The 14,533-nt window shown below is 39.4% G+C and overlaps 1 protein-coding gene across 1 annotated transcript in view; it reads left to right on the top strand.

Moving 5' to 3' along the window:
* The window catches only part of CENPF (centromere protein F), a 37,786-nt gene that overhangs the window by 11,856 nt on the left and 11,397 nt on the right, over positions 1 to 14,533 (top strand). Inside the window, exons 6-10 of the mRNA XM_025394983.1 lie at positions 1,230 to 4,630; positions 5,851 to 8,694; positions 9,980 to 10,132; positions 13,001 to 13,177; positions 14,161 to 14,322. Of these exons, the coding sequence (XP_025250768.1) occupies positions 1,230 to 4,630; positions 5,851 to 8,694; positions 9,980 to 10,132; positions 13,001 to 13,177; positions 14,161 to 14,322 (6,737 nt within the window). The remainder of the gene's footprint in view (positions 1 to 1,229; positions 4,631 to 5,850; positions 8,695 to 9,979; positions 10,133 to 13,000; positions 13,178 to 14,160; positions 14,323 to 14,533) is intronic.

The raw sequence follows: 14,533 nt of genomic DNA, 5'->3' as shown, positions 1-14,533 counted from the left end.
CTTCTCCATACCCTTATTTTCTCACCTGGGGTGTTTGCATGTCTAGGATTTCTTTGAACTCTGTCCTGTGGAATGTGTGTCACACTTCTCTGTGACTGTTTTCTTTTTAAAACCCCAATCTCCCCAAGACAGCTTTCAGTTTTTCCACAGCAGCAGGTAGAAATGTCAATCTTCAGCTTTCTTGAAGGGAAACTGTAAGAAAAGGAACAGTTGGGGCATTTTTCAATGTTGATCACCCAGGTGATTGTTTGAGATGCTGACAGCAAAGTGGGTTGCAGCCCTTGTGGTGCTGTCTACCCAAGCCCTCAACTGTCAGTAGGTAGATTGAGATTGGCAGATTAGAAGTACTTACTGCTTTCCACTTGATGTGATGTCTGAGATTGTAATACATGTCACCTTTATCATCTACTGTGGAGGTTCTCAGCTTTCAATCTCCCCCAACATACTTGAGCAACATGAAGCCTTCTCATCACTATTTAATGAAAACATTGTGGTTATTCCCAACCAGGAGGGGCCAGTATGTATAGATGAGTCATTGGGCAGAAAACGGAGTGGTAACGGAGTTCGAAGAAACTTCCAGATGACTGTGACATTCATAATCACTGCCACCCTTACTATGAGGGGTTGGGATGGGAGTGATAATGTTCCTCAAGAATATTCACATATAGGCCTTGAGAAAGTAATTCTTACTGATATATGGCATCATTTACTCTTTTCTACTTAAGTCTAATCCTGTGGATGTTTTGGCTAAAATGGTGGAGTACTTAATTTACTTTTCTGAGACATCACAATTACTCTACAATAAAGTGGGATGTTCCCATTTCAGTGCTGTTCTTGTCCCCCAGTTTTCTCTCTTGGAATAAATATTTGAAAAGATGGTAAAAATACCCACATATATAAACACATATGAAGAAAAGAAACAGTGCTTAGGAAAATCATCCCTTGGTATTTTATTCAATAACACTTCCTTAAGCTGTTAGAAAGAAGATGAACAAACGTGTTACTCTCCTTAAGATGACCATTTTTCTCATTGTTTTTTTATAAGATAATTACCAAGTGGTCCACTTTCTAGAAAGTACCCAGGCAATAATGCCAGTTTTTCCAGGGCTTGAGTAATTGTTTGTTTGGATTTTTTGGGGGGTGGGAGGGTGGGGGGAGGAGTTAGTATTTCTGTAGAATAAATATTTATTACAAACATTGACAACTTTTATTTATTTATTTTTAAATAGTGAAGAATACCTCTCAGGAAACCATGTTAAGAGATCTTCAAGAAAAAATAAATCAGCAGGAAAACTCCCTGACTTTAGAGAAACTGAAGCTTGCTGTGGCTGAGCTGGAAAAGCAGCGAGATTGTTCTCAAGACCTTTTGAAGAAAAGAGAACATCACATTGAACAACTGAATGATAAGTTAAGCAAGACAGAGAAAGAGTCCAAAGCTTTGCTGAGTGCTTTGGAGTTAAAAAAGAAAGAATATGAAGAATTGAAAGAAGAGAAAACTCTGTTTTCTTGTTGGAAAAGTGAAAACGAAAAACTTCTAACTCAGATGGAATCAGAAAAGGAAAACTTACAGAGTAAAATTAATCACTTGGAAACTTGTCTCAAGACACAACAAATAAAAAGTCATGAATACAACGAGAGAGTAAGAACGCTGGAGATGGACAGAGAAAACCTAAGTGTCGAGATCAGAAACCTTCACAACGTGATAGACAGCAAGTCTGTGGAGGTAGAGACCCAGAAACTAGCTTATGTAGAGCTACAGCAGAAAGCTGAGTTCTCAGATCAGAAACATCAGAAGGAAATAGAAAATATGTGTTTGAAGACTTCTCAGCTTACTGGGCAAGTTGAAGATCTAGAACACAAGCTTCAGTTGCTGTCAAATGAAATAATGGACAAAGACCGGTGTTACCAAGACTTGCATGCTGAATATGAGAGCCTCAGGGATCTGCTAAAATCTAAAGATGCTTCTCTGGTGACAAATGAAGATCATCAGAGAAGTCTTTTGGCTTTTGATGAGCAGCCTGCCATGCATAATTCCTTTGCAAATATAATTGAAGAACAAGGAAGCATGCTTTCAGAGAGGAGTGAATGTCATTTAGAAGCAGACCAAAGTCCAAAAAATTCTGCCATCCTACAAAATAGAGTTGATTCACTTGAATTCTCATTAGAATCTCAAAAACAGATGAACTCAGACCTGCAAAAGCAGTGTGAAGAGTTAGTGCAGATCAAAGGAGAAATAGAAGAAAATCTTATGAAAGCAGAACAGATGCATCAAAGTTTTGTGGCTGAAACAAGTCAGCGCATTAGTAAGTTACAGGAAGACACTTCTGCTCACCAGAATGTTGTTGCTGAAACCTTAAGTGCCCTTGAGAACAAGGAAAAAGAGTTGCAACTTTTAAATGATAAGTTAGCAACTGAGCAGGCAGAGATTCAAGAATTAAAACAGAGCAACCATCTACTTGAAGACTCCCTAAAGGAGCTACAACTTTTATCTGAAACCCTAAGCTTGGAGAAGAAAGAAATGAGTTCCATCATTTCTTTAAATAAAAGAGAAATTGAAGAGCTGACCCAAGAGAATGAGACTCTCAAGGAAATTAATGCATCCTTAAATCAAGAGAAGATGAACTTAATCCAGAAAAGTGAGAGTTTTGCAAACTATATAGATGAAAGAGAGAAAAGCATTTCAGAGTTATCTAATCAGTACAAGCAAGAAAACCTTATTTTACTACAAAGATGTGAAGAAACCGGAAATGCATATGAGGATCTTAGTCAAAAATACAAAGCAGCACAAGAAAAGAACTCTAAATTAGAATGCTTGCTAAATGAATGCACTAGTCTTTGTGAAAATAGAAAAAATGAGTTGGAACAGCTAAAGGAAGCATTTGCAAAAGAACACCAAGAATTCTTAACAAAATTAGCATTTGCTGAAGAAAGAAATCAGAATCTGATGCTAGAGTTGGAGACAGTGCAGCAAGATCTGAGATCTGAGATGACAGATACCCGAAACAATTCTAAGAGCGAGACTGATGGTTTAAAGCAAGAAATCATGACTTTAAAGGAAGAACAAAACAAGATGCAAAAGGAAGTTAATGACTTATTACAAGAGAATGAACAGCTGATGAAGGTAATGAAGACTAAACATGAATGTCAAAATCTAGAATCGGAACCAATTAGGAACTGTGTGAAAGAAAGAGAGAGTGAGAGAAATCAATGTAATTTTAAACCTCAGATGGATCTTGAAGTTAAAGAAATTTCTCTAGATAGTTATAATGTGCAGTTGGTGCAATTAGAAGCTATGCTAAGAAATATGGAATTAAAACTTCAGGAAAGTGAGAAGGAGAAGGAGTGCCTGCAGCATGAATTACAGATAATTAGAGGAGATCTTGAAACCAGAAATTTGCAAGACATGCAGTCACAAGAAATTAGTGGCCTTAAAGACTGTGAAGTAGATGCAGAAGAAAGGTATATTTCAGTGCTTCATGAGCTGTCAACAAGTCAAAACGACAATGCACACCTTGAGTGCTCTCTGCAAACAGCAATGAACAAGCTGAATGAGCTAGAGAAAATATGTGAAATACTGCAGGCTGAGAAGTGCGAACTAGTAACTGAGCTGAATGATTCAAGGTCAGAATGTATCACAGCAACCAGGAAAATGGCAGAAGAGGTAGGGAAACTAGTAAATGAAGTGAAAATATTAAATGATGACAGTGGTCTTCTCCATGGTGAGTTAGTGGAAGACCTACCAGGAGGTGAATTTGGTGAACAACCAAATGAACAACACCCCATGTGTTTGGCTCCATCGGATGAGAGTAATTCCTACGAGCACTTGACATTGTCAAACAAAGAAGTTCAAATGCATTTTGCCGAATTGCAAGAGAAATTCTCATCTTTACAAAGTGAACACAAAATTTTACATGATCAGCACTGTCAAATGAGCTCTAAAATGTCGGAGCTACAGACCTATATTGACTCATTAAAGGCCGAAAATTTGGTCTTGTCAACGAATCTGAGAAACTTTCAAGGTGACCTGGTGAAGGAGATGCAGCCAGGCTTGGAGGAGGGGCTCGTTCCATCCCTGTCATCTTGTGTGCCTGGCAGCCCTAGTCTTAGCAGTTTGGGAGATTCCTCCTTTTACAAAGCTCTTTTAGAACAGACAGGAGAAATGTCTCTTTTGAATAATTTAGAAGGGACTGTTTCAGCAAACCAGTGCAGTGTAGATGAAGTATTCTGCAGCAGTCTGCTGGAAGAGAATCTGACCAAGAAAGAAATGCCTTCGGCCCCAGCGAAGAGTGTGGAAGAGCTTGAGTCCCTCTGTGAGGCATACCGGCAGTCCCTCGAGAAGCTAGAAGAGAAAATGGAAAGTCAAGGGATTATGAAAAATAAGGAAATTCAAGAGCTCGAACAGTTATTAAGTTCTGAAAGGCAAGAGCTTGACTGCCTTAGGAAGCAGTATTTGTCAGAAAATGAACAGTGGCAACAGAAGCTGACAAGCGTGACTCTGGAGATGGAGTCCAAGTTGGCGGCAGAAAAGAAACAGACGGAACAACTGTCACTTGAGCTGGAAGTAGCACGACTCCAGCTACAAGGTCTGGACTTAAGTTCTCGGTCTTTGCTTGGCATCGACACAGAAGATGTAAGTACCTGGGATTTAAATGCCGTTTCTTGGTTTACATGACTAGTAGACACTCCGTAAGTGTTTGTCTAATTGAAATGTACATTAAACGTAAGTTCAAATATTTTTAGGGCTTAAGGAAATAAAATACACCAAAATGTTTTCAAAACAAACCAGAACTTGAGGAAAATGAGTAAACTTTATTTGAGGAATAAATCTCTATAGTGATTAGATTTACCTAGCGTTATATAGAATATTACTAAAGATGTTTTTAAAGTCTGGAGAAAATTATGGAGTCAGAAAGTCTTTAGAATGTGTGTTTCCACCCTTTGTGCATTAATAAAGTATTTAAGAACTTGCGAATGGTAATATGATGTAATTTTTAATCTCTAGCACTTGTCAGAATATTTTTGATGTTACAGCATTATCGTCATGGAACTAAATACAGGAGATTGTTTATGTATTACTAAACAGTTTTCTCTCTAACAATTTACTATAGTACAAAAATATGATTTGGTGTAAGTCATTTAAAAGGACTTTTAAAAAATTGAATACGTATTTGTTTAATTGCTTGTAACTTTGTCCTTTCTAGCCTGCTAGCTGAATTAGTAATGCTATGTAGTGTATGCATGTCACTTGATTCCCTCTGTCTATCTCTGTGAGGTAGAGAAGGCAGGTCATGGTGAGGTGATGGCAGGAGTAGGCACAACAGCAGATCCCCAGTTTACAGGTGAGAGGAAAGTGAGGCTCAAATATGTAATTTATCCAATAATATATAGTAAGTGCTGGATTGGGGATTAAGGCCTTGGACTAGGAATCTGATTATGAAACTTTACTGCCTTATTAAAGAATATCATAAATACTGAAGGTGGAAACTGAGCATTTTGTTAGCCTCTTACTTAATAATTACAAAGAGATTTCATATTTAGGCTACCTGAATATTCTTAGCAAGGAAGAAAATATGAAATTTAAATACATTACAAATTATAATTGAGCTGAACGGTTTGTCTTCAAGATAAATGCCTAACCCCAGTGTCTTGCCCATAGGGGCCACCTACTGAATGTTTATTTATGTTGAACATTTGAATGAAGAGAGGAAGATGTAGTGGGAAATACACCACTTGAAGAGATGTGTTTAGCAGAGGCCATGCATCAGTTTCTAAAAAGTAATAACTAAGTCTATTGTATTTTGAGTCTTTTTGAAAAATAAAATGCATGCTTGTTATGTATTATAATTACAGGCTATTCAAGGCCGAAATGAGAGCTGTGACATATCAAAAGAACATACTTCAGAAACTACAGAAAGAACACCAAAGCATGATGTTCATCAGATTTGTGATAAAGATGTTCAGCAGGACCTCCATCTAGACATTGAGAAAATAACTGAGACTGGTGCACTGAAACTCACGGGAGAATGCTCTGGGGAACAGTCCCAAGATACCAATTGTGAGACTCCAGGAGAAGACAAATCCCAGGGCTCTTCAGAATGCATTTCTGAATTGTCATTTTCTGGTGCTAATGCTTCGGTACCTATGGATATCCTGGGGAATCAGGAAAATATCCAAAATCTTCAACTGCGGGTAAAAGAGACATCAAATGAGAATTTGAGATTACTTCATGTGATAGAGGAACGTGACAGAAAAGTTGAAAATTTGCTAAATGAAATGAAAGAATTAGACTCAAAGCTCCATTTACAGGAGGTACAGCTAATGACCAAAATTGAAGCATGCATAGAATTAGAAAAAATAGTTGGGGAACTTAAGAAAGAAAACTCAGATTTAAGTGAAAAATTGGAATATTTTTCTTGTGATAACCAGGAGTTACTCCAGAGAGTGGAAAGTTCTGAAGGCCTCAATTCTAACTTAGAAATGCATGCAGATAAATCATCACATGAAGATATCGAAGATAATGTAGCCAAGGTGAATGACAGCTGGAAAGAGAGATTTCTTGATGTAGAAAATGAGCTGAGTAGGATCAGATCTGAGAAAGCTAACATTGAGCATCAAGCCCTCTCCCTGGAGGCTGACTTAGAGATAGTTCAAACAGAGAAGCTATGTTTAGAAAAAGACAATGAAAATAATCAGAAGGTTATTGTCTGCCTTGAAGAAGAACTCTCAGTGGTCACAAGTGAGAGAAACCAGCTTCGTGGAGAATTAGATACTATGTCAAAAAAAACCATGGAACTGGATCAGTTGTCTGAAAAAATGAAGGAGAAAACACAAGAGCTTGAGTCTCATCGAAGTGAGTATCTCCATTGCATTCAGGTGGCAGAGGCAAAGGTGAAGGAAAAGACAGAACTCCTTCAGACTTTGTCCTCTGATGTGAGTGAGCTGTTAAAAGATAAAACTCATCTCCAGGAAAAGCTGCAGAGTTTGGAAAAGGACTCACAGGCACTGTCTTTGACAAAATGTGAGCTGGAAAACCAAATTGCACAACTGAATAAAGAGAAAGAATTGCTTGTCAAGGAATCTGAAAGCCTGCAGGCCAGACTGAATGAATCAGATTATGAAAAGCTGAACATCTCCAAGGCCTTGGAGGCCGCACTGGTGGAGAAAGGTGAGTTCGCGTTGAGGCTGAGCTCAACACAGGAGGAAGTGCATCAGCTGAGAAGAGGCATCGAGAAACTGAGAGTTCGCATTGAGGCCGATGAAAGGAAGCAGCTGCATGTCGCAGAGAAACTGAAAGAACGCGAGCGGGAGAATGATTCACTTAAGGATAAAGTTGAGAACCTTGAAAGGGAATTGCAGATGTCAGAAGAAAACCAGGAGCTAGTGATTCTTGATGCTGAGAATTCCAAAGCAGAAGTAGAGACTCTAAAAACACAAATAGAAGAGATGGCCAGAAGCCTGAAAGTTTTCGAATTAGACCTTGTCACATTAAGGTCTGAAAAAGAAAATCTGACAAAACAAATACAAGAAAAACAAGGTCAAGTGTCAGAACTAGACAAGTTACTCTCTTCAGTTAAAAGTCTATTAGAAGAAAAGGAGCAAGCGGAGATACGGATCAAAGAAGAATCTAAAACTGCAGTGGAGATGCTTCAGAATCAGTTAAAAGAGCTAAATGAGGCAGTAGCAGCCTTGTGTGGTGACCAAGAAACTATGAAGGCCACAGAACAGAGTCTAGACCCATCAGTAGAGGAAGCACATCAGCTGAGAAATAGCATTGAAAAGCTGAGAGCCCGCCTAGAAACTGATGAAAAGAAGCAGCTCTGTGTCTTAGAACAACTGAAGGAAAGTGAGCATCATGCAGATTTACTTAAGAGTAGAGTGGAGAACCTTGAAAGAGAGCTAGAGATAGCTGGGAAAAACCAAGAGCATGCAGCTCTTGAGGCAGAGAATTCCAAAGGAGAGGTAGAGACCCTAAAAGCAAAAATAGAAGGGATGACCCAAAGTCTGAGAGATCTGGAATTAGATCTTGCTACTGTAAGGTCAGAAAAAGAAAATCTGACAAACAAATTACAAAAAGAACAAGAACGAATATCTGAATTAGAAATAATAAATTCGTCATTTGAAAATATTTTGCGAGAAAAAGAGCAAGAGAAAGTACAGATGAAAGAAAAATCAAACACTGCCATGGAGATGCTTCAAACACAATTAAAAGAGCTCCATGAGAGAGTGACAGCCCTGCATAATGACCAAGAGGCCTGTAAGGCCAAAGAGCAGAATCTTAGTAGTCAAGTAGATTGTCTTGAACTTGAGAAGGCTCAGTTGCTACAAGGTCTTGATGAGGCCAAAAATAATAATATTGTTTTGCAGTCTTCGGTGAATGGCCTCATTCAAGAAGTAGAAGATGGCAAGCAGAAACTAGAGAAGAAGGATGAAGAAATCAGTAGACTTAAAAATCAAATTCAAGACCAAGAGCAACTCGTCTCTAAACTGTCCCAGGTGGAAGGAGAGCACCAGTTTTGGAAGAAGCAAAACTTAGAACTGGGAAATCTGACAGTGGAATTGGAGCAGAAGATCCAAGTGCTACAATCCAAAAATACCTCTTTGCAGGACACATTAGAAGTGCTGCAGAGTTCTTACAAGAATCTAGAGAATGAGCTTGAATTGACAAAAATGGACAAAATATCCTTTGTTGAAAAAGTAAGTGGCTCTATCTGTTTATGTTTAAATATGTAGTCATGAGGGAGGAAACCATATTTACTTCTAGACACTGTGAATTATATTTACTTCTAGACAGTGTCTACTATGTTTGGCCAGACTTTGTATAGGCTTTATGTTGACTGGGTCTTGAATTGCAGAAACATTGACTGGGCTCTGGCAGTAGTGACTATTCTGGCTGATTCTTTGGGACATGTTCATGGATTGAACCAGGTTTTTAATGTGGCACCTACATATGGGCAAAGCTTTGGTTTATGCACAGTTTCTTGTTCTAATTATATTTCCCTTTCTTAGAGTACATCAGAATACTGGCCTCCCCCTACCCAGTTGAGACTCACTGCTATAGAGAGTGTAACAGACATTATCTAGGATCAGAAAGGATCTGCCTGCCTTACTGTGTCTTTTTTGCCTTTGGGACAAAGCACTTTTAAAGATGCTGATAGATTTATAACCAACAGAGCACTCATGGCTTCTGGGGTGCGTCTTGGGGATTTCGTGCTTTCAGTCCCTCTTCTATACCTTCTCTTTGTGCAGCCTTCTATTGTGTTAGTTGATGATTAAAGGGAAGATCTGCCATCAAGAGGCTCAATTATTAAAGAAAAATTAAGTTTTGGCCCAGTGAGCTTACTTAGTGATCTAGGAAAGTGATTTTGTCACATTTAATTTTTGCTGAACAAATATTAAAGGAAAAAAAGGAGTATCTAGAAAATGCAATTCATCTCCACCCTGTATTTTCTGAGAATTTCGGGGTTTTGTATACCTTGCAAGAGATGGCGATTAGTATAGAGATGATGAGACAAACCATACCACGCTGTCTCACTTCAAGGGGCAAATGCAAACAGTAGGTTTTTTAACTGTTTTTCACTAATCATAAGCATGTTTCTCGCAGATTAGTATGGCACTGGGGGATTAGTAGAGATCCAAGAACTGATAAACTAAGATACTGCCTGGTATGATAATCTCTGATGTTTAAGTTTGATTCAAATTAATACCTTTGTGAAAGATTTTAAGACTTAGAAACATTATCTTTCCTTGTCATTCTTTCCCTTATTGCTATTCTTCTATTAAATCTTTTCTGGGAAGAAAAGGTAAACTTACCAGTAGGTTTTGAGCATGTTGAGTTGAGTGGATTAGTAAAGGGGGCATTAGCCAGCTTCCATTTTATGATTGAAGGCTAATAAATGGCACAGATATGTTGTATCAGAGTGATTAATCTGGTCAAAACACACCACCAAAAAGCAGATTCTAATGAAAGATGAAATTTCAGGTAAACACAATGACTGCAAAGGAAACTGAGCTGCAGAGGGAAATGCATGAGATGGCACAGAAAACAGCAGAGCTGCAAGAAGAACTCAGTGGAGAGAAAAATAGGCTAACTGGAGAGTTACAGTTACTGTTGGAAGAAATAAAGAGCAGCAAAGTAAGTTTTTTGTGACAAATGTTATGATGTGTTAATTTGTTGTGCGCACTCTCCTTGTTGGTTTCTGTAAGACCTTCTGTAGTTTACCTATTTTTAGCTCTTGAAAAAATAACCCTGTGCTTATGTCATAATCAGATTTGTAGTAATCTCTACCATCCAGCACTATCATGAGCCCACAAGGAGTCATGAGAAGCCTCTGAACACATGAAAATATCTGTCTCAGAGCCCAAATACGTTTTCATAGAAGAGGACCCTTGTACCACATTAATGCACATCAGAAGTAGATCTCATGCTGCTTTCAACAAGTTTATCTGCTCTCCTAGCTTGCCACAGATTACAGGCTAGAATGTTGCTAGAAACACATTCATTAATCTGCTAAGAACTAGCAGAGTAACAGAACTAAAGTCACAGTTTTAGTCAGGGTTGATGTGGCACATCTATAGCACTTGGGCTGCCACTGCCCAGTGCCATTTCCATAGCAGATATTGCTAATTCATACCCTCCCTTTCTCCTGAGTCTCCTAACACTGTGTCCTGGGTAGCTGCTACCATGCAGGGAGAGCTGGCAGATGAAATGAAACCTGTTTGTCATACCTGATTAAATTATAAACTTCCCTATAGCTGTTTAGTCCTCATGCAGCTTCATTCCTGAGTAGTAAAGAACAGCAAAATAAGATAGTCATGATTGCGACCCTGAATAATGACAGAAATTTGAAATGATATATGTAATATTCTGTATAAAGAGTTGGAGAAATTTGTTGTTTTCTTTAAATATAGTATTTATTAAAAAAGGTTTTGGCATTGAATCTCAGGAATGGACTTAGAGAATATTCTGGCCATACTGCATGGAAGGAGTTCCTCCGAATGCTATTTGTGTATTGCGTCTGCTGAAATCTCTTTTGGTGTTGAGTAGCTTGGGAGTCTCCCAAGTGCGTCATTATTGTATTTCATGTGTAAGCACTACTGAGAGGAGTAGTTTGGCCTCGGGCCCATACATATGAGTGTGTTAGTTTGCATTGGCTTTATTCATTCATTTATTCATTCTGTAAATAATAAGTGCTCGTAAGGTCAGGGGATAGACTGCTGAACCATAACTATCCTGTATTTCCTGCACTGGTATAGCTTACAGTCTAGACACATATTAAATCATGAAATAGGCAACATGTAACACTCATAAGCGGATAAATACTATAAATGAAACAAATAAGATTCTTTGCTGTGGAATAATTGGGATGTGGGGATCAGGGTAGGAAACAACCTAATTTAAATAGGGTGGTCAACAGATTTAGATAGGGTGGTCAGCAGATGTCACCTGCAAGATGACGAGTCAGCTAGGCAACAAACAGGCAGAGTGGGGAGCCTTCTAGGTCTAGAGAGCAGTGTGGTCAAAGCTCTGAGACTAGAACGATCTTTGTGTTTTTTTTTGAAATTGAAAGTAAACCATTGTGGCTGGAGCCAGATGGAAAATAACATGCACAAAGATTGGAGGGGTAGGAAGGGTATGGAGAGGGTAGGAAAGATTTGGGGTGGGAATATTCACTTGGCTAGTTCAACATATAGGGAGTGTTTAGAAATTATGGGAATGGTAGAAAATGATGGAGAAGAGAAGGTGGCTTAGGGCCTAGCCTGAAGGAACTCTAGCACACAAGGTGAGATGGAGGAAGAAGAGCCAGCAAAGAAAACAGAGAGAAGGGTTGATGAGGCAAACCAGGGAGGTGTCATGTTCTGGAAATCAAGAGGAAGGAGTGTCTCAAGAGGGAGGGAGTGTCTGGGTGTAGTGGCTCACGCCTGTAATCCCAGCATTTTGGGAGGCTGAGGTGGGCTAATAGCTTGAGTCCAGAAGTTCAAGACCAGTCTGGGCAACGTGGCAAAACTCTGTCTATACAAAAAATACAAAAAAATTAGCCAGATGTGGTGGTGCATTCTTGGGAGGCTGAGGTGGAGGATCACCTGAGCCCTGGAGACTGAGGCTGCAGCGAGCCATGATTGTGCCACTGCACTCCAGCTTGGGCAACAGAGTGAGACCCTGTCTCAAGAAAACTAAGCCAAACTAACCAACCAAACAACAACAACAGCAACAGCAACAATCACAACAACAACAACAACAACAACAAAAGGAAGGAGTGGTCGGCAGCCCCAGATACTACTTAGAGGTTGATTGAGATGAGCTCAGAAGAGTGAGCCTTTAATTTACAGCATGGAGGTTGATGATGCCATGAAAAGCATTTTTAGGAAAAGCTGGGACGAATCGATTGGAGCAGGTTGAATAATTGAAGATGAGGAAGTAGACACCACACATACAGAAACATACAGAGACAGCTGCTCGGGGTCAGGCATGGAGAAGACAAATGCTTCCAGGGTTGGAATCTGGCCAGTTCTTCACAGTGAAGGGATGGGGCAAAAGATTGGAGGATATTTGGAAGGAAATTCTTACAGTGACAGAACTGGGGTCTAAGCTGGTCAAGGAAGAAAATGCAAGGCCAGAGGGGATTTGGTATGAAGATGGTAGTGGTTCTGTTGATGAGGTCAGGAATTATTGCAATGGAAGTACTTTAATAAACAAGGCTGGAAGCATTGGAAGATGTGATCCCAGAGTGGTTTATTTGAATTCAAGGTTTCAGGGTTTCTGTGGTCTCTGGATATGACCTAGCGAGGTGGTTGGGCTGCAGCAGAGGAAAGTGCCATTGGAGGTGAAGTCACAATTAAAAGTGAATACATTGCTAAGAATTATAACACTATTCTGTACAGATTTTATCTTGCCCATAAACAATTTTTTTTCCACACAGTACTCATTATTTCCTAAAAATATTTCCAGGTTCTTAATTGTGAGGAAGTGCTATTATGATTTCATTATTATTTTTCTGTTTAGGATCAATTGAAGGAGCTCACACTGGAAAATAGTGAATTGAAGAAGAGCCTGGATTGCATGCAGAAGGACCAGGTGGAAAAGGAAGGGAAAGTGAGAGAGGAAATAGCTGAATATCAGCTACGGCTTCATGAAGCTGAAAAGAAACATCAGGCTTTGCTTTTGGACACAAACAAACAGGTGAAATGTGGGGTTTGGTTACTGGGGGAGCTGGAGAGTGTATTGATCATGGTAAGGCTTTTTTTTTTCCCCCAAAAAAGTAAATATTCTGGGTTATTACTGTGCTATATAATTTTATAAAAGGTCTCATATTAACTTCACAATCTTTCCCCAGGTCCCTCTTTTATCAGTTGATTTTTTTTTTTTTTTTTTTTGAGATGGGGTTTCGCTCTGTTGCCTAGGCTGGAGTGCAGTGGCACGATCTCGGCTCACTGCAAACTCCGCCTCCTGGGTTCACACCATTCTCCTGCCTCAGCCTCCTGAGTAGCTGAGACTACAGGCGCCCACCTCCATGCCCGGCTAATTTTTTGTATTTTTAGTAAAGATGGGGTTTCACCGTGTTAGCCAGGATGGTCTTGATCTCCTGACCTCGTGATCCGCCCGCCTCGGCCTCCCAAAGTGCTGGGATTACAGGTGTGAGCCACAGTGCCCGGCCCAGTTGATTTTTTAAAAAGGTATTATTTCCATTTTGGAGTAGAATAATAGGAGAGTTGCAAAGTCAAAATAGTCCTTGGAAAGGCAGGGGTTTTTTGTTTGTTTTTCTTTCTTTTTTTTTTTTTTTTTTTTTGAGACTGAGTCTCGCTCTGTCGCCCAGGCTACAGTGCAGTGGCACAATATTGGCTCACTGTAGCCTCCGCCTCCTGGGTTCAAGCAATTCTCCTGTCTTAGCCTCCTGAGTAGCTGGGATTACAGGTGCCCGCCACCACACTCAGCTAATTTCTGTATTTTTAGTAGAGACGGGGTTTCACCGTGTTGGCCAGGCTAGTCTTGAACTCCTGACCTCGTGATCTGCCCACCTTGGCCTCCCAAAGTGCTAGGATTACAGGCGTGAGCCACAGTGCCCGGCCGTTTTTTGTTTTTCTTGCAATTTTGTTTTTTTGGCTGTGCCTACTGGCTAAAGTAACGTTTTTTGTTGTTGTTGTTGTTCATTTGTTTTGCTCTAGTATGAAATAGAAATCCATACATATCGAGAGAAATTGACTTCTAAAGAAGAATGTCTCAGTTCACAGAAGTTGGAGATGGACCTTTTAAAGTCTAGTAAAGAAGAGCTCAATAATTCATTGAAAGCTACTACTCAGGCTTTGGAGGAATTGAAGAAAACCAAGGTGTGTTCACTTTTCTTTGCTTTATGATTTCGAATGGTTTATACAGGTGGTAGTGATTTTAATGGTATTGCATTAAATATTTTCATTTTCATTTTATGAAAATTTTTGGTAGTCAAAAATAATGTCATTCATCAGTTCCCTGCTGAGTTATCTTAAAAAAAATCAGTGGGTGATCTACAGTCTCATAGCTTGAATAAGCTATCCGTTGCCT

Source organism: Theropithecus gelada, chromosome 1 (assembly GCF_003255815.1).
Source record: "Theropithecus gelada isolate Dixy chromosome 1, Tgel_1.0, whole genome shotgun sequence".
Lineage (NCBI taxonomy): Eukaryota > Metazoa > Chordata > Mammalia > Primates > Cercopithecidae > Theropithecus > Theropithecus gelada.
This window is presented reverse-complemented; position numbering and strand designations above follow the sequence as displayed.